The sequence below is a fragment of the Chinchilla lanigera genome, unplaced genomic scaffold (assembly GCF_000276665.1).
Source record: "Chinchilla lanigera isolate Chin_1 unplaced genomic scaffold, ChiLan1.0 scaffold00075, whole genome shotgun sequence".
NCBI lineage: Eukaryota > Metazoa > Chordata > Mammalia > Rodentia > Chinchillidae > Chinchilla > Chinchilla lanigera.
In genome coordinates this window covers 6585158-6603577 of record NW_004955476.1, presented here as the reverse complement: position 1 = coordinate 6603577, position 18420 = coordinate 6585158, and the positions used below count along the sequence as shown (strand labels likewise).

The 18420-nt window shown below is 56.9% G+C and overlaps 1 protein-coding gene across 1 annotated transcript in view; it reads left to right on the top strand.

Annotated features, from left to right (window-relative positions):
* Ccdc34 (coiled-coil domain containing 34) overlaps nucleotides 1-14072 on the top strand; it is a gene marked incomplete in the record, with an annotated part of 14565 nt that extends 493 nt beyond the window's left edge. The window contains 6 exon segments of the mRNA XM_013502966.1: nucleotides 1-129; nucleotides 2693-2831; nucleotides 4990-5097; nucleotides 11579-11737; nucleotides 12201-12342; nucleotides 13571-14072. Coding sequence (XP_013358420.1) covers nucleotides 1-129; nucleotides 2693-2831; nucleotides 4990-5097; nucleotides 11579-11737; nucleotides 12201-12342; nucleotides 13571-13791 — 898 coding nt within the window.
* Nucleotides 14073-18420: the final 4348 nt, after the last annotated feature.

Sequence of the window (18420 nt, the reverse complement as noted above, 5' to 3'; positions counted from 1 at the left end):
GCCGCCCCCGAGCTGTAGCGACTCCACCCTGTCGCTGCTGTCCCCGCTCGGCCGCCCCGGCTTCCCGTTCCGCGACGGCGACGGCGAGGACGGCGACCGCGGCGGCGGAGAGGCGCCGGGCCGCGGCAGGTAAACGGAGGCCGCCCTGCGTGCCCTCGGGGAAGGCGCCTGCCTTCCCTCGGCCGGAATCGGGACTCTCGGAGGTGGCCCCGCCAAGGCGAGCAGAACTGCCGGCCTCGCGGTGACCGGTGCTGGACGCTCGGTGCTCGCGAGCTGCGCGCGCACTCTGGCCTCTGAGCGATTGTCCCTGCGCCTCCCTGCCCCTGCGCTTTGCCGCTGGGATGCGGAGAGGAGGGCGCGAGGCCGGGTCCCAGCCCGGCCTTGGTTTGGGGCTGCCAGCCGCCCTCGCAGCGGCGGGGAGCAGGGCAAGAGCTGCGTGGGGCTCGATGCCTTCTTCCAGCCCCAGGCTCCCGGGCCGCTGTTCCTGGCGCCGCCTGGGCTGTGGCCGCTCAGGTGGGTGAGTTCAAGGTGTCATGGGGATCAGAGGCGCCTGCTCGGAGGACGCACAGACTTTCCACTGTGCTGGCTGCAATGCGACGGACCTCAGAGCTGGCCTCCGACAGGATAATGCCAGGTATTTTTCCTGAAGCCTTTCAGCCTTGCTCTTTAGTTCTAGGTGACCTGGAACTCAGGATGTAGCCCAGGCTGGTCTCACACTCAGAGTGGTCCTCCTGCCTCGGCCTCCAGTGTAGCGGAATGACAAGTGTGGGCCACCACACCTGGCTTTGTTTTCTTTCTTTTCTAAAGATTGCTATTATTAGGAAGGTTGTACATTAATAAATGTCTTGGCTGCTTATCAGGTCCTTTTTGCTTGTGGCCAGAAATGCAGTGTGTATGGCATCAGTGTCTGAGCACACATGAGGGCAAAGGTTTAATACTTAAAGTATCACGTAGTTAAAAACGGTGCTTCGACTGACTTCTCCTTTGAACAGCTGTTCTGTGTTCTTGGCCCTTAGTCAAACCATACTGCCTCGCTCTAAGGAACTTGCGGCCTGGGGCACACGGACAAGTGAGCAGAAGGCCCTGGTCCTTAGTCAGATGTCTGGCAGAGTTGCACGGGCAATAAGGATAATGTCAGGTCGAATCTTGAGCCTGTAATCCCGGCACTTGGGAGGCTGAGGCAGGAGGATCAGTGTGAGTCAAGGACAGCCTGCACGTCATGAGAGCGAATGGCGTACTGAGAGCCGCGCAGGGCCGGAGCGGGAGCGGGGCCTGGGCGTGGGTGCTGCTGACGAGTCCCTGCGAGCACATGGTTGCTGTGCTGCCTGTGAGGAGCCAGTGCCGTCCAGCTCAGTGGGGAAGAAGCGAGAGCCTCCCGGGCCCTCGGACTCCCTGCCCCAAGTGCCTTGCCCCGGCCGTCCGGAGCTCGTGGAGCTTCGGGGAGGAGTTCCTGAGCTTCGGCTGACTGCAGAGAGCAGAAGCAGGACTGCCCACCCCCGGAGGCCAGTGTCAACCCTGGTGACCCAGGGACGGGCGTGCCTGGGCCAGGCTCAGGCTTGGGAGCCCCGAAGATGAGATGGAGTGATGGGAGGGTGCATTTGAGGGATGCATCTGCCAGCGGAGCGAGGCGAGGCTTGAGGGAGGGGCTGCATGCCCAGAGGGGAGGAGGCAGCACTCGGGCTGTGGGCAGCGAGGGGGCACGGAAGGCGAGGTCAGAGATCGGGCCAGGCCCTGGGGTGGCCATGGGGCCCTCTGCTGTGGTCGGCGCCCAGGAGGGAGGTGGCCGTCTCCCGGCATGTATAGGGAGGTGCACGCCAGAAACAGAGACTGAGTCTGCTAGCTGAGGACATCGCCTGTGGAGTGGTCGGAAAGAAGTCTGGAGCTCAAGATCGGGGTCTGGCGGGAAGGTACTGACCTGGGCCACTTGACCTGGAGTGAGAGGCGAGGCTTTGGGGACAGATGCGGAGGGCCTTCTAGCCAGGCATGGTGGTGCATGCCTGGATCCTAGTATTTTAGGAGGCTGAGGCAGGAAGATCTCAAGGTCAAATTCAGCCTGTCACAAAATACAAAAGGGTTGGGGATATGGCTCAGTATGAAGGCCCTGAATTCATCTCTAATACAGGAAAGAGCAAGACAGAAAAAATGATACGTCAGCATGGTCTCTTTCTCACTAGAGTACAAATCCAGGAAGTCATGAGTGAGTGCATAAATAACAGCAATAGAAAAAAAACAACTAAACTGAATTTTTAAGGTAGAAAAACTTGTGCAAAGCAGCCGATGAGGCAGTCACTGGCCAGAAGGGGCGCACTGTATGATAACCAGTGTCTGGTGCTCTGTCGGGCGGACAGCCTCTTTTCATGGTGCTGATAAGTAAAGCTTTTGCTTTTTTAATTAATGTATTTATTTTGGAGCCAGGGTCTCGCCATGTAGTCCAGGCCGCCCTTGAACTTGCTGTGTAGTCTAGGCTGTCCTTAAATTTATGGTGATCCTCCTGCTTCAGCCTCCTGAGTGCTGGGATTGCTAGTGTGCCTCTCTGCACTCAGCCAAGTAATGCGGTTTTTGAAGGCGAACGCAGGCAAGTGCACGTGCTATTTCGTGCTCGGGCCTCCCTTTGGTGATCCGTCACGTCCGTGCTGAGTTCCTGTCAATTTGTAAAGCTCGGTGACAACATGCCATGCCTCCTCTCTTGCAGTGCTGCCGAGGAGCCTGGGGCTGAGCAGGCAGAGCGGGCGGAGGAGCGCTCGGCCAGTGGGAGCCTGACCCCGTGGGAGCTGTGGTTCGTGGGCAAAGAGAAGGTGGAGCGCGAGCGGCTGCAGCAGCGGGCACTGGAGGTGAGGCCGGGCTGCTCCGTCCCATGTGCACCTGCCCCGAGAGGCTGGGCGCGGGCATCGGTGTCTTGTCCCCAGGCATTGGTGTCTTGTTCCCAGGGACCGTGTGCACACGTGTGCGGGTTTGCCACATGAATTCTGAGAAATCTAATGAGGGAGATGCTGTGTGTTCATGGGAGGAGCATTTGGAACTCCCAGCTGGGCGTCCCAAGGGGGACGACTCCATTCTCATCCCGGAGCAGCCACTGTGGCGGGCGGCCCTCCACACCCCTGCCCTGTGAATCCCCAGTAGCAGACCCGCACCCCGGCAGCGGCCTCACCCTACTCCAGGGCCTCCTGGAGGGGCGCAGTCCCGGGCGGAGGTGGTGGTGTCCCACGCGCCTTGCGGTCGGCCCACGGAACATGGCGCGTAGTTGCTGTGTTGTTCAGGACGACAACAAGGAGGGTCTCCGGAACCCAGCGCGTTTTGCTGGATATGTCCACGTGGACTGTGCGTGAGTGGGCTGGACTTGCAGAGGGGGACATGGACCCAGGCGTGGACACATGCACACGGTTAGCAGCTCAGGAAAACGTGAGAGGATGGGACAGAGGTGGGCATGTGCCATCTGTCCCCACGGAGCTGCGGGTGGCAGCTGCCAGTCCTCCTGGCATTGCCGTGTGCACAACCGCTGCTGATCAGTCACCTTCCTCACTCTCGAGATGGTTTGGGCAGCCCCTCCGTGGAGCCTTGTGCGGTGTGCTCCTGTGATTTGCGATTCAGAACTGAGCAACAGCTGGATTTGCATAATTGGGTATCCCTGAGTGCAGTATCCAAGCTCACTTTAGGAATTGTTTGTTTTTGTTTGTTTTGTTTTTGAGACAGGGTCTCTCCGAGTCAGGCTGGCCTCGAACTCGCGGTGACCCTCCTGCCTCAGCCTCACTTGTGCTGGGGTGACAGGCGTGCACCCGTCTCGTCCTCTCACTGTGTTCTCACTTCCTGGAGGTCGGTGTGGGCTTAGAAGGGTTTCCTCCCCGAAGAGGGCATTAGCATCGCGCTGTCACTTCCGTCTCGCTTGCGTGCCCGCCTCCTCCTAAGCCCTCTCGGGGCAGTGCGGAGCCTGAGATGGTGGTGGGGATCGGTGCTTGTTTCTGCCCTCTGCTTTCTCCTCTCCCTCTGCTTCCCTTCCTGGAGCTCCTGTCTTCATAGCCTGCGCAGGGCGGAGAGTGGGGCGACAGCAGCTCGGGGCGCCCTCCTGCACAGCTGCAGTCTCCTGTCGGGCTGCGAATTCAGGACAGGGTCCCAGGCGGCAAGATCCAAGCTGTCCCGCAGGGGCAGCCCCCGCCTGCCGTGTGTGGATGGGTCTGTCTCCCCCTGAGAAGCAGGACCAGCCTGAGTGTTAGGAGGTGTTGGGAGGTTGTCCTTGCCATGCCACCCAGGCCGACGGGCAGGCGGACACCAGGAGGGGGGCGGGGGCGGGGCTGGCGGCAAGGTGACGGCGGGAAACAGGCCACACGCAGCCCTCTCTGGCTCAGGCTGCGACTGCTGCGAGTGACAGCGGCCCTGCACCCTGGGTCTCGCGTGGCCACGCTGTCACATTCTTCCTCCCGAGGAAAGGCCCGGGCCTGTCTCTTCCAGCCCAGAGATGCAGTGCGCTAATCCGGGCTGGGAACGTGGTTTTGTCTTACGCCGCAGCAGCTATAAAGTTGCAAAGGAAACTCCTCTCTAGGAAAACAGAGCAGCTCCTTCCCGTCTCTTCCTTGGCGGAACTCCGAGTCAGGGTTTTCGCTGAGGGGTTATTTGGTTCCGTCCCTTGCTTCATGGGCAGCCCGCAGCCTTTTGTGACTGTGAAGAGCAGTTGCAGTTCTCTTGAGTGGCCGCCGAAAGCACACCGTGGTGCCAGCGTTTCTGCGTGGGAAAGCTGATTGCAGCCGGGCAATGTTGCCGAAGTTCCGTCTGAGAAACTGGTGTCTCGCTGCCAAGCAGTTGTTTGCACTTCGAAAAATGACTTACGCCGTCACCGCGGCCCTCTCTCCTCGAGGGCTGCGGGCTCCTGCAGCGAGTGACTGTCTGGTGCACGGCCCGTCGGGGCCACATTGCCGGTTCTTTCCGGTACACTCTGCCCTTTTAAAGAGGCTGCAGACGTCCGTTAAGTGTTGCCCTGTGTTTAATTTAACCCCGCAGGAGTCAACTCAGGAGACGGAGAGGAGAAGAGAGACGGAAGCGCGGGAGAGGAGGAGAGCCGCGGCCGAGGAGAAGCACAGGGAGTGGGTTCAGAGGAAGGACGAGCAGGTGAGGCCTGCGCAGCTCCCCTCGGGCTCCGGCGTTGCTCTCACCGCCCTCCTGGGCGTTGGTCGGGCTCCGTCGCACGCCGTGCCCTCCGCTCTGTTCCGTTCTTTCTGTGGCACCCACAGCGCCTGGCGGTGCGCCCGAGTGCCCCGCGGCCCCCGCGCTCTCCTGCACGCGCGGGGCTGGCCTGGCGTCCTCCAGCCTCCGTCTCTGCCGTTGCCCCTCCCCTCCCTTCGCGGCCCGAAACCGAGGCCAGGGCTGTCCCTCCTGGGGTGCCTGCTGGCCACACGGGAGACGCCCGGAGATGCCTGTCGGATGACGCGCCTTCTCCGCGTCTGCAAGGCTGGCGAGCGTGCTGATGCACGCGGTGTCATTCTCCCAGCGAGGTGGCGCACGCTGCCCCTCTGTGCCCCCTCCCCCTCTGCGCCCCACGGAGCCGCCTGCGGGCCCTGAGCGCACACGGGGTGACCGGGCCCGCCCCGTCCTCCTGGCATGTTCGCTTCCCTGGAAAATTTCAGGAGGAAAACGTGCATTTGTGTATGAAAATAAGCACAGACTGGTAACGGCCTCGAATGCACGTTTTATCTTCATTTTGTGTGGTGCTGAGAATCCAGCCAGGGCCGTGCCCGGGCTGAGCAAGTGCTCTGCCAGAGGCTGTGCCAGCCCTGAACTTCCTGGTCACCCACAGGTTTGGCAGCAGTCCTAACCTCCGCCTGCGCTGCCTGGCCCAGGACACTAGTGCTTGTGAGACACTTTGACACACTTTCTCTCACATACACTCACACTCTGTTACCGGGGTTGATCCCAGAGCCTTCACACTGTGTCCCCAGCTCGTGTTTTTATTTTTTATGAGACATGGTCTCATTAAGTTGCCCAGACAGGGTCCAACTCAAAGTCCTCCTGCCTCAGCCTCCCGCACAGCCGGGACTACAGGCGCACACCGCCTCTCCTGGCCTCCATTTTCCAGCACTGTTTGGTTACTGCAGAGTGGGCGCCCCTCCCAGGCCAGCCCTGCCCTGCCCAGCCGCCGCCCGCTTTGCCTTTGCCGTGGGGGAGGGGTGCACAGGCCCTCATCTGGGCTGGCTGCCTTGTGAGCTCACAGGTTTGGACCGGCGCTGCGTGTTACCACGGTCTGATTCCGAAGGCTCTAAACAAGCATTGAAACTGGAGGGCAGTTTCAGGTTTTTAGTTGTGATTTGCTGTCCTTCCCCACTGTTCAATCGCGTTGCACTAACGAGGATCAAAGGAATGATTTCAGGGAGCTGAGGATGCGCCGCCTGCCCCCCCGCCCCCTTGTAGGAGGGAAACTGGGTAGGGGTGTGTGAGTGTGTGTGTGTGTGTGATTAGAACCATGAAAGCCTTTGCTCAGTACTTCAGATGTCAGCCCATGGTGTCATTTCATAGTTCTCTTCCTCCCACAATATAACAAGAACAAATTCTTTGTGAATAAATGCCGACATTAAAATCAGCTTGTATGACCACTCCCAAAGTTGAGGTGACAACTTTTTTTGTGATACTGGTGCTTTAACACTGAGCTATATCCAGCCCTTGTTAAAAGTTTTTTATTTCTGTGACAAGGTCTTGCCAAGTCTTTAAGCTTCCCAGGCTGGGCTCAAATTTGCAGTCCTCCTGCCTCAGCCTCCCAGAACACTGGGCTCACAGGCGTGTGCTGCCATGCCTGGCCCAGGCGCTGCACGTTGGAGCCGATGGTTATAGAACGGGGTGGTGGTGCTGGGGCAGCGTGGCAAGCTGGCGGCCCTTGTTTTCCCGTCAGGCCCGGCTGCCGTTTGTCCTGGAGGGGAAGGTCCGTCTGGGGGCCCTCGATGAAGGCTGGGCTCCTTAGTGCCAGTGATCTGATCCAGATCCTGAGAAGTCAGTGGTGTCTTCGAGGGAAGTGGCGCTCCCTGGCGTACACCAGCAGGACGCCCATGGGCGGGGAAGGGCTCCGAAGCAACCACGCGGCTGGCCTCTTGCGCATGGCCAGGGCGCACTGATGGCCGAGGTTTTCTCCAAGGCGATCAGATTTCTCACGCGGGCCACTCCGCCCTGGCTTCCTGTCTGGCTTCTGCGCGTGAGGTCCATGCCCCGCTGTCCGAGCATCTGGCCGCGTGTGGGGCCGCCGCCTCCAGGGTCCCGTCAGAAGCCCTGGGAGAGAGTCCACGCCCGCGTCGCAGGGCGAGCTCCTCAGCCCCAGGTTGTTCAGCTCTTAAAATAAACGCCTTGTCTCATCCGCTACCCTTATGCTGTGTCACAGACTAATTTGTTTGCTAGGGTTTTTATAAACAGCATTAATACACATTTTGCAGAAAGCCCTTGCTGTCAGTGTTTCGATGTGATTTACAGTCATTTTAAATTCTCATAACACGACCGAGATCCCTGCGTGAAGAAGGCATCCAGAGACGGCGCGGCGGGGATCGACTGAGCGCATCATGTGGGGGCGCGGCCGCGGCCAGGCAGGGATGCCCGGGTCAGAGCCGACCCTCTCCCCGGGTGTCGGGCAGAGGACCCCTGCCAGGCCCAGCCTGAGACAGGACGGTGCCCTGAGACTCGGTGTCCCTGCTCCGCCGGGCCGGGGGCAGTCTCCTGGCCGAGTCCCGCCGAGGCCGCCTGTGCAAACCCAAGGCGCCCGCCGCCCCGCTGTGTCGCCAGCCAGCACCCATGTCCCTCCGCTGAGGGTCCCCGTGTCTGTGGCGTTCGGCCACCCAGCTTGAGGGACACCGCGGCCTTCTGAGCTGCAGATCCGCCCTGCAGGACGGATCAGTTCTGCGGCGGGCTCCTGGGTTCCAGCCCGGCCGGCCGGGCCTGTGTCGTCGGCCCCTTTCCCTGCGGAGCAGTCGTCCATGAGTCACACGCGTGTCCCTGCTGCGAGGCGAGCTGGCTGGTTGATTTCGGTCTGGGTATTACGGAGAAGCCAGCCTTTCCCTGGGCTCTGTGGCCCGATTGAGTCTTCACCCCGGGAGCCCGCCACGCCTCCACGGCTCGGTGCCACTGTGCGTCCCGGCCTGTGTGTGACCGCAGCGCCTGCCCGCGGTGAGCCGAGCCGCACTGCTCACTCGAGTGTGACTGTCCCGAAGTGCGCGGTGCTGTGCTGCGCGCCACTGCCCCGCTCGCCTGAGGCCCGCGCGTCTTCGCAGCGAGCTCATCGCCTTCTTTCAGGGTCACTGAGATGGGGGCCAGGCCCAGACAGCCCCAGCAGGATGACCTTCCCCACGTTCCACAGGAAGGCACGATGCAGGGGACCCTGTCCTCCCCCTGAGCAGCCTTCCCGGCCCTCACCTGGCTTCCTGTGTACACCCGCGTCACTGGTGTCTCGTACCAGGATGCCGGTCCTGTTAGACTTGGGGTCCGTCCTTCACTGAAACGGAATCTATCTTGAAAAGCACCACTTCCGGGTGGGGGTGGGGACTCAGGCCAGCCGGCTTCCTGGGCATTTCCACATCTCTTCCGGTGTTTTTGGGTTTTGTTTTGATTGGTTGAAGTTTTTCTTCCCTCCCCTCCCCTCCCCTCTGCTGCCCTGCCCTCCCCCTCTTTCTGTTTCTTGAGACAGTTTGCTATGTAGTCAAGCTGGTCTTGAACTCCCTATAAAGCGCAGTCTGGCCTTGAACCTGTGGTGATCCTCCTGCCCTAGCCTCCCGAGTGCTGGCATTACAGACCTTTGCTACCACACTGAGCTTTGTTTAACAAGTGTTGGCTGTTTTTTAAAAGGGCTGCATAGCCCAGGGGCGGGGTATATCCTTAGCACTCACGCGTCCTGTGTGGCATGTGTGACGTCCTAGGTTCAATCCCCAGCCCCTCTCAAAAGATGCGAGGATTGTTACTTGGTTTTTGGGATGGAGTCTCGCTGTGTTGCCCAGGCTGGCCTCAAGCTTCTGCTCAGTAGCTGGAACTGCAGGCACACCCCTGTGTGCAGCTCCGCCTTAGTTTCGTGTGTGTCTTGTCGTTTTTTCTTTCCTGTTTGCTGTGCTGGGGTTGCCAGGGCCTTGTACCTGCCGGACAAGGGCTCCAGTAAGTGTCGTGCGGTCAGGCCGCGCATCCCTTGTCAGATGCACATGGCAAATATTTCGCCACATTTTGTGATTTTTCTTCATGGTATTTTTAAAGAGCAGAAGTTTTGTATTTTGATGATCTGTGTTTCAATTCCTTTGTTTTATAATAGGTGGTTTTTCTGTTTTTATTTAAAAAACATTTGCCCACTCTAAGAATGTAAACATTCTCCATGCTTTCTTTGCAAAGTTTGATAACTTCAGCTTCCTCTGTGTGTATTTTGAGCTCATTTTCATGTATGGATTGAATTAAGGGTCAAGGCATTTGTTTGCACACAGATACCCAATTATCCCAACAGTATATTGAAAAGAGAACCCTTCGTTTAAAATCCGAAGGCCGCAAACGTGGCTGTATTTCTGGATTCTGTTATCTTCTTTGGTTTGTACCCTGTGTAGTACTAACTTGGTACTGAAGTTTTATAATGCTGTCATTTTGTAATCCTGCAATTCTCAGCCAGTGTAAATCCGCCAGCTTTCGTCTCCCTGTTTACACTCCCATTCCTGCGTCTCTGCATGCGCTGCGGGGAGCAGGCTTGTCAGCGTCGCCCGAGGCCTGCCTGCTGCCGTTTCAGCTGTGTGAAATACCTTCGTAGATACTTCCGGAGAAAATTGCCATTGTAGTGGCATCGGATGTAAATATCCTTAAACATGGTGTTCGCTGCCATCTGTGTGTGTCTTGATGTCCGCAGCGTCCTAGTTTCCCGCGTGTGACGGCACCGCACGCCTTCATTCCGTGTGTTCCCGGGTGGTTCACGGTGTGGGCCGTGAGAACGGTCACCGCACCTTGTTACCTTGTCGTTTCCGTGCCCGGTTTCATTCAGTGTGAGAAGTGGTTTCTTAAAATGGAAGTCATGAAAATTATTCAGCAGTTACTGGGCGGCGTCTCTGCCTTACGCGCGTGATAGGATCTGCTCAGAGCTGTTAGAGGCTGCAGGCTTTGGGGGAGGTTTCACTCTTGAGTTGTTTCTGTGAGTGGGTAATTACTCCGGCACTGCTGCTTCTTCAGTTAATTTTGGGAAGGGTGTGTTTTAGGGAGTTTTGGCATTTCACTTCAGTTGTTTACATTTTTTAGCCTAAAACTGTTTTTTTAATATTATCTGCTCTCATTTTATGTCTGCATGATCCATAGCTCTCGGGGACGCGTGGTGTGACCTTAGGCAGCTTATCCTGTCTCCGCCTGTCTTTGCATGGTGGTACCCACCTGTAGCCCTGACAGTTGGGAGGCTGGGACAGGAGGTTTGCTGTGACTTCTAGACCAGCCCAGATGCTCGGTGAGGCCCTGTCTCAGAAAACACAAAATAAACACTAACAGAGCGTCCTCTTGCTGTGGTCCTGCGAGCTGATCACCGTCCACCTGTGTCGCGTGTGGGAGCAGTGGAGGGCGTGCTCAGTCTGGGCACGGCTGCTGTCCTTGCACGCGCGCACAGCTGAGCCGCTGGGCTTCAGTGCCGTTTGTGCAGGGGCTGTCTGTCCCGTGAATGGCTGCCCAGTGGGCGACGCTGCAGGCCTGAGTGAGGACCCTTGCATCTCCCCGCTGGGTGCCGGGTGAGGCCCTCGGGAAAGACGTCTGTTCCTGGCTTGAGTGCCTTGGCCCTGGGAGGGCAGCACGTGCACACGCGGCTACGTCGTTCCTTTGTGTGCGGCGTCGGTCTGTCTTTGCTTTGAGTGTGTGCCCAGCCCTGGGGACTCTTCTGAGGCCCCGTGGGCTGCATTGTAGCCTTCACTGAGCAGAACGCGCTCAGCCCGCACCCACGGAGAGCAGCTGCAGCCACCGGGTACCCCCAAAGGCGGAAAAGAGAATGTATGGACTGCGCGTCAGGTCCGCCGTGGGTGGTGGGGCGCGGCGTGCGGGTGTGGGGGCCTGGCCCGGGGTCCTCGAGGCAGGGAGGCCGCTTTGCTGTGGACAGTGTGTGGCCGGTGGGTCAGCCGCATCCCCGTAAAACTCGATGACGAACACAGGTGGCGGCGCCAGCTGGGCCCATGGGCTTTGTGGGCCCCTCAGGGCTTCGTCTATGGAGAGCGAGCCGCAGGCTGCCCGTGTGACCCTGGGCTCCCTGTGCTCAGAGCCACCTGCTGGCCACAGGCACACGCACAGTTTGTATCTTGGAGAGAGGGCACACGGCCACTTAAAAGTACTAAGATCTGGGGCCGTCTCAGATTGTAACTTTTGTTCCCGGATTTATGCAGCAAGCCTTTATTGAGCACCTGCTGTTTACTCAGCACGTCCCAGGCTGGAGCGAGATCTCCATCACCGCCCCACACAGGCCGCAGGATGGGTGACTGCACGGACATTACATGTTTTTATAAAGCGTGGCGCCGACTACCACGCTTCTGTGCATTTTAAGAGCTGATAGAGGTTTAGAAAACATGTATTCAGCAGTCTTTACTTACATGAGGATAATTACAGGTATTTGAACTAAAATATCCCATTTTCGTTTAAGAAAAGGAAAGAGAGAGAACAGAAATTCAGTAAAGAAATGGAGGAAAAGGCAGCAAAGGAGCTGGAGAAAGAACATCTGCAGGAGAAAGCAAAGGAAAGATACCAGGAGTGGCTAAAGAAGAAGAACGCTGAAGAGTGCGAGAAGAAGAAGAAAGAGAAGGTACAGTGCTGTCCCGCGGCCGATGGAACAGCGGCCTGGGTGTGAGGTGTGAGCGGGGCGTGACCGGCAGGCGGGCGCTGTCTCGGTGCAGAGTGGCCGAAGCTGTGATGCTGCGCTTAGCCTTCGAAGGAGTAAGTCGGGCTCCGCAGTTGTGCTCGTTGCTTCTGCCTTCGGTTGCGTTCCTGTGTAGCGCAGTGTGATCTCTCACTTGATCTCAGCGTAAAGTGCCCGCCTTTTAGAACAGCAGGGCCTTTTCTCATTGGATTTGGTGTCACTGCGTTCAGAGGTGGACATCTTAGTGTCACACCCCTGACCACGTTTGCTGTTGCTCTCAAATTGCAGAACTTTGACGCGGGGTGACACAGCGAGCTGAGGAGTGGGAGCAGGGTGGTGTCGGGGGGACCGGGGTGCAGCGCTCAGCTGCAGAACATCCCTGGAAGCTCTTGGGCCTTGTCGTTTTAAGGAAAAGGAGAAACAACGGCAAGCTGAATTACAGGAGAAAAAGGAAATCGCCGCCAGGAAGTTTAAGGAATGGCTGGAAAACGCGAAAAACAAGCCTCGCCCTGCTGTGAAGAGCTACGGCTATGCCAGCGGGCGGCTCACAGGTTGGTCTCGGGGCCGCGGGTTCCGGTCGCTGCAGGCAGCAGGGGCAGATGTCGCACATTCTGTTCGGCAGAAATAGAAACGTGGAGGGACTGTTTTTCTTCCGAATGACTTTTCTGGAGGATTAAGACATACTGTTATGTGGCTAAAGCGGCACTGCACATTTATTGTCATTTTCTATAAGTTACATGTGCACATTTCTTAAAGATAATCCAGGCGAAACAGCGAACTTGCACTTAAAGCCGTGATTTCTGACCTTAGGGCAGGAGCCGTCACACCCCTGGCTGTGTGACCGTGGCCCCAGCAGAGGTGCCACCTGCTGGGGACGCCAGGGGTGCCGGGGACAGCGGGGACGGCCCCGCAGCCGGCCCCGCAGCAGCGCCCGGGCCCTTTGGCTTTGCTGCTCCTTTGAGAAAGGGCCGCAGAGAGCCGACCCTGGCCTAGCAAGTAGGAGTCCTGTGTGTACGGACGGCCAGGCGGCGACAGGCAGCTGCCGCCGTGATGGAGCACTGCCCTGATCTCCCTTTGCTTCCGCCAGGCGCTTCATCCTGCACGGGGCGAGTTCGTCCGCAGGTGGTGGTCTTCTCTGGGGTCTTCATGATCTCTGCGCACCTCTTTCTTTACACATGATGACACACAGAAAGGGATGTGCCGTACTGGCGGGGTTTGGAGAAGGTCCCCAGGGCTTTGGTCCTCGCTGGCTGTTGGCTGTCCCATGCCAGCGCCTGGCACCCTGTAAATGCAGCAGCAGCGGGGGCGGGGGGTGGGCGGTTTGCCGCACAGAGACTGCGCAGCCTCACGCTTGCAGGGTTCCAAACAGCCTCGGTCCATGCTCGCCAGGGGTGCAAAACAAAGTCTTCAGTGCGCTTTCCTATCTGCCCACAGGCCCAGCGCACAATCAGCCAGTTTCCTGACTGAGTTTAGAAAACAAAAGAAAGGTTTGCTCAGTTTCAGGAAAGCTTTTGTAGGCATTGTTATTCCTACCGGTTTTAATATTGTTATTTGCATTCTTAAAATGACCGTATATCTTTTAATATCCTCTACAGCATTTAGTGTTTTTAAAAAGTATCATTTCTGTGAAAATATTCAGGATTTCAGGATTTAAATGAGTCAGGTTTGGTTAATCAGTGATATTTTGATATTGAACCTTTTTCCTAGGAATTGTAAAACAAGCAGTTTCTTTGACTGAAGTATTTTTCTTGTTTTGTTGTGAATTTTTGATGGCTTTAGGATTTTACAGTGGAAATTCCTACCCAGAGCCAGCCTTTTGCAACCCCATCCCCTGGAAACCAATCCACGTACCCACTCCGCAGGAAGCCAAGGGTCTTTCTGGGCAGAGGAGCAAGAGGCCCACTGGGACCCGGCCGCCTCCGGCGTCGTCCTCGTCGCGGGCGGCTCGTGGGGCCAGAAGCGGGCTGTGGCTGGGGACTGTGTGCGGAGCCCAGAGGTAGCAGTATGACGCCCATGTCCTCCGAGCCACTGGATCTTAAATCAGGAAGCATTCTGTCCCCGGCCTGCGTGATTGCTGGCGGCTGCCTTTCCTCGCTGGCGTGTGGCACCCTGGGATGATCTGACCGAGGAGTTCCTGCACTTGGGTGTCATCGACCTTTAGGGCTGACCCTGCGCATCGCTGTGCAGGATACGGGACCGAATACCTCACAGTTGTGCTTATGTTTAGCTTGTGTTAAGTCTGCACGGTCCTATCAATAAAACAGTTTTTTCTGTCTTCTTTCATGGCGTGTTATTTATGCTTATGAACATAATTAGATTAAGATTAACTTGTTCAGACAAGCATTTCTGAACTACGTGCTCGTCTACGTGGTTGGAAACCCAGAGTAATCAAAACCATTCTCGGTGGATGTTTTCGGTGTATTTTCCATGTGGGTTCTCGTAGTTTAGAGATAATGAGCGGAATGCCTGTCTGCAGCGCAGACAGGGCCGGGCCTTCGGAGCCTGCACTGCTCTGCGGCTCGAGTCAGGGCTGGTGAGGTGCAGTCCTGATGCGCTGGCGGCACCTTGCCAGAACCCTTGGGGATTCATTTATCTGTGAGCTTTGAAGTCAGGGTCACTGGTACAACCTTCTTAGTATTAAAAGTGTTAAACCTTAGGTTTCATTTTCTGGAAGTTGAGTCAGATCTGGCTGATAAACATATTTAAAAATAATAACTAAAATGAGTCCCAATACAGCACCCTGCTTCTTTGTTAAATTTTAAGTCTATATCCATTTTGGAAAAGTCTTTTTTAGGTATTGATCAACAAATGGAAAAGTTGCTCATTGAAAAGCATTCCCACTGGGCGTGCTGGTGTACGCCTATAATCCCAGCAGCCCAGAGGCTGAGGCAGGAGAAACGCTGTGAGTTCGAGGCCAGCCTGGGCTACATGGCGAGACTGTGTCTCAAAAAAATACGTAAGTAGATGAAGCGATTTCCATGTAGAAAATACACCCCGTGTTTTGCTGGGCGAGTTGTCTGCTGAGTTCGGGCGATGGGAAGGGGCGGTGTTAGGCTCAAGAAAGGAAAAGAAGCAGCGTCGCCTCCTGGAGCCAAAGTCGTCTTGAGCCCGTGAAAGCAGGCTCCCAGCAGAGGGCCGGGCGAGGCCAGGGGAGGCTGCTGGCTCCAACACGTGTGTGTGTGTGTGTGCGCGTGCGCGCGCGCGTGCGTGCACCTGGCCAGCTCCTCTGGGCCGGGTGGCCCCAGCTGCAGCACATTTACCCGGAGAGAACACGCGGAGCTACCAGAACCACCAGAACCACCGCCACAAACACGCTACACAAGTGCCGAGGATTTGTGTGTTAGGCACTGTTGCCACACAGAACGACTGTCTCCTTCCCAGAGCGTTGGACCTGGGACGGACAGGCTCCGGGTGCGGAGTCACACACGCTCCCTGCCAGCCTTAGCTCGGGGGCTGAGCTTTACCCTAAGGGGCCTCCGCAGGTGGCGAGGTCAGCTTGGTACTGAGAGGACGTCAGCCTGTCACCCCAGCACTCTGGGCCAGGTGCGTGGCAGGAAATGGAGGCTTTGCTGCGGGGCCCAGGGGACAGGAGGGGCTTCCAGGGAAGCCGCTCCCGGGTGGGAGGGAGACCCGATCCGGAGTCTGCACTGCGAATCTTTGACTCCCGCAGAAGGGACACAGACAGCTGGGGACAGCTCAGGGTGCAGCGAGGATCTGGCTGCCCTTCCTGCTCCTGGAGCCAGCGGTGTGGCTTCACGATTACGCTCATCGTGCACCCCAGGAACCCCGGGTCACCTGGGTCACGCTTGAGGACCAGGCGCCTTCCAGTCGGGGGAGGGTTTTACATGACGAGAGAAAAACAAGCGAGCAACGGTGCCCTGCGGGCTGTGTTCCCCTCGCTCTCTGCTGCAGGTGCAGTCGCTGGTGACCACGATCATTGTCATCACCGCATGGTCTCAGTGCCTGATGTGTGCATCCCTCTTAGGGTTCTGCCCATCCTGACCAGACGTTTTAGAAATTTAGAAAGACTGTCAGGAGTCAGCTTCCTTTCTGGTTTGTCTTTTCTGTCAGGAGCGCACAGAGGATCTACTGTCATTCCCCGTCGAGCGCGGCTCCGGGGTGGATCGCGGTGTCCACCTCCTCACTGCTCCTCCCCAGACCCTGTGCTTCCTTCTAGACAAGGCTGCTGCTTTGTCAAAGCCTGAATTTGGGCTTTTGTTATTCTTTAATTTTTATTAACCCTAACCCTAACCCTTTTTTTGTGTGTTTTTGAGATAGGATTTCACTGTGCAGTTCAGGCTGGCCTTGAATTCACTTTGTAGCCCAGGCTGGCCTCAAACTCATGGAGCTCCTCCTGCCTCAGCCTCCCTAGTGCTGGGCTCACAGGCATGCGCCACCTAGCCCTTCACTTGACTATTTTTATAGAATGTCTTGTTCAGTCCCCTGAACTTTAGCATGTCGTTCAAAATTCTTTTTCTTAGTCTGCAGATGCCGTGCATAATACCGCATTCCCTGTGGGGCCGGGTGCGTGCGCGTCACACCTTCATTCCTCCCCTCATCCCCACCCATCTCCTGGTCCCCTCTGTTACACAGATCTCTCCCTGCTTCCTGTCTTTCATTTTGCTTTTTGTGTCTAAGAAATTCTTAGCTCCGTCAGAGAAGACAGAGTCCCCTTTGAGGGAAGAGGGCCTCCCTGGGGCGTAACAGACTTCCTGTCATAAAGTATGAGCTGTGAGCGCAGGGATAGCGAGTTAGGATGCGGACGAGACCCCGGCCAAAACCCGGGGTCGCGCTGTCCAGCGCCTGCTTGTGCTCTTTTCCCTGGTGCCCTCCGGTCCGTTCATTGCCTTTCCCATGGGTGTGCGTGCGGCCGTGAGCGCCGTGTGGCTTCCAGTGGGGCCAGTTGAAGGCTTTGAAGCTGCTGATCCGCCGAATTAGCCGTCGTCTTTCATGGCATTCCAGAACAAACAGGCCCTCCAAACCCTGCTGCTGTTATTTCAGGTGGTTCGAGTCTGTCATTGTTACGCAAAGATGTTACGGCTCCTCCACAAGAGGTTCAAAGACAAATTTAGAAATAAAATGTTCAACAGATGAAAGGGGCCTTTAATGTACCGATCGTGCCACCGGATGAAAGGTGGTGGTCATCGCTCTGCGGAGTAGCCAATCCTTTAAAAGTTTACATAGAAAGTCTCGAGACTATTATCTGTTCTCCCCAACGAGAAAGTGTAGCACAGAGAAGCTAAGTGCTAGTGACTAGCGGAAACGGGTTGGAGATAGCCAGCGAAGCTCCACACGCGGCTGGCGGTGACAGAAGGAGGTGTTTATGAATCTCGGAGCAACGGTGATTCTTTGTAATTCTTCCTTTTGCAAAAAATAATTTAAAAAATTCTTCCTTTTGCTCATGATGCCTTTCCTAATAAATTTCGAAGAATAGGGTGCAAAGAAACCCAAGTTCATAGCGTCTGTTTAGTGTGATCTAAGCCCACGTGCCGTCAGAAAGGACTAAGCTCAGTTTTAGCAAAGCTGATTTCAGTGCCATTGCAACAGTAAAGCAGCTGTGGGTCGAGTGCACACAGCTCAGCAGGGCTGCACGGAGAGGCGCGGAAGCCACGCTGGTGCTGTAGCTGCCCCGCGTCAGGGGTAAGCCGGTTTGATCGTCACCTGAAGAATGTGGTGAGAATCTTACATGTTGGGACTGTTTTCATCGTGCAAGTTTGGTACATTTGCTACCTTTACGGTGAATGGCCATGTGAGTTGACACACAGCGGTACAGAAGTAGGCTTTAAAAATCACTAAGCACAAAGAGGCCAAAGAGTGCTTGGGAACAGTGGGTGGGAGCCAAGATTTGCCGCCTTCTCAGAGGGAGCTGTGGGCTTTAACGAGGAAAGGAGGCAGGCAGAGGTGGAGCCTCCTTACCTCCTCTGCGTGGAGGAGCTGCCCTCGTCTCCGCCCAGAGCTAACCCGGAGGAGCAAATGCAGACCCGAGCCTGGATTCCCAGCCCGCTGCCCGTCCTCGGAGAGACGCGGAGCAGCTGTGCTGTGTCCCCCGAGATGCGTGCGGCCTCCAGGTTCAGCCTTGTGGAGACGCCCTGCGAGTCCTCGGGGTCAGTGCAGAGTTCGGCTTCTCCTCCAGGTGCAAGAGGGAGCCACACAGCCGCACGGCCCCAGCTCAGCAGCCACGCGCGCGCCCCCACGGCTGTGGCCGCCACCGTCTGCCACGCGGCCCGCGGGTGCTGAGCCCACCAGGGAGGGAGTGCCCTGCTCTTCACATTTGGGAAGTGGGTTTCCCGGCAGCAGTGTGTCCTAAGGCTCCCTCAGCTGTCACTCAGCTCTTCAGTTTTGAGAGAAAACATTCTTTCTTGAGAGCCCTTTGAATCATTATGTTTTACTTATTAATTGCCTCAAGATATATTTTCCCTTGTTCAGCACATGGTTTCGGGAGGAAATGCAGGGGCTGGCGAATGGGGGAGGTTGAGGAGCGCTGGCCGGGGGAGCTAACCCTGACCCAGAATTCAGAACCACAAAGAGCTGAGCAGTGATGCCGCCCCTGTTCCTGGCAGTTACGTTTGCAGGAGAGGGACGCATCGAAGACAGGGGCGGGTGGTGAGGGCCAGGACGTGTGCCTAGAG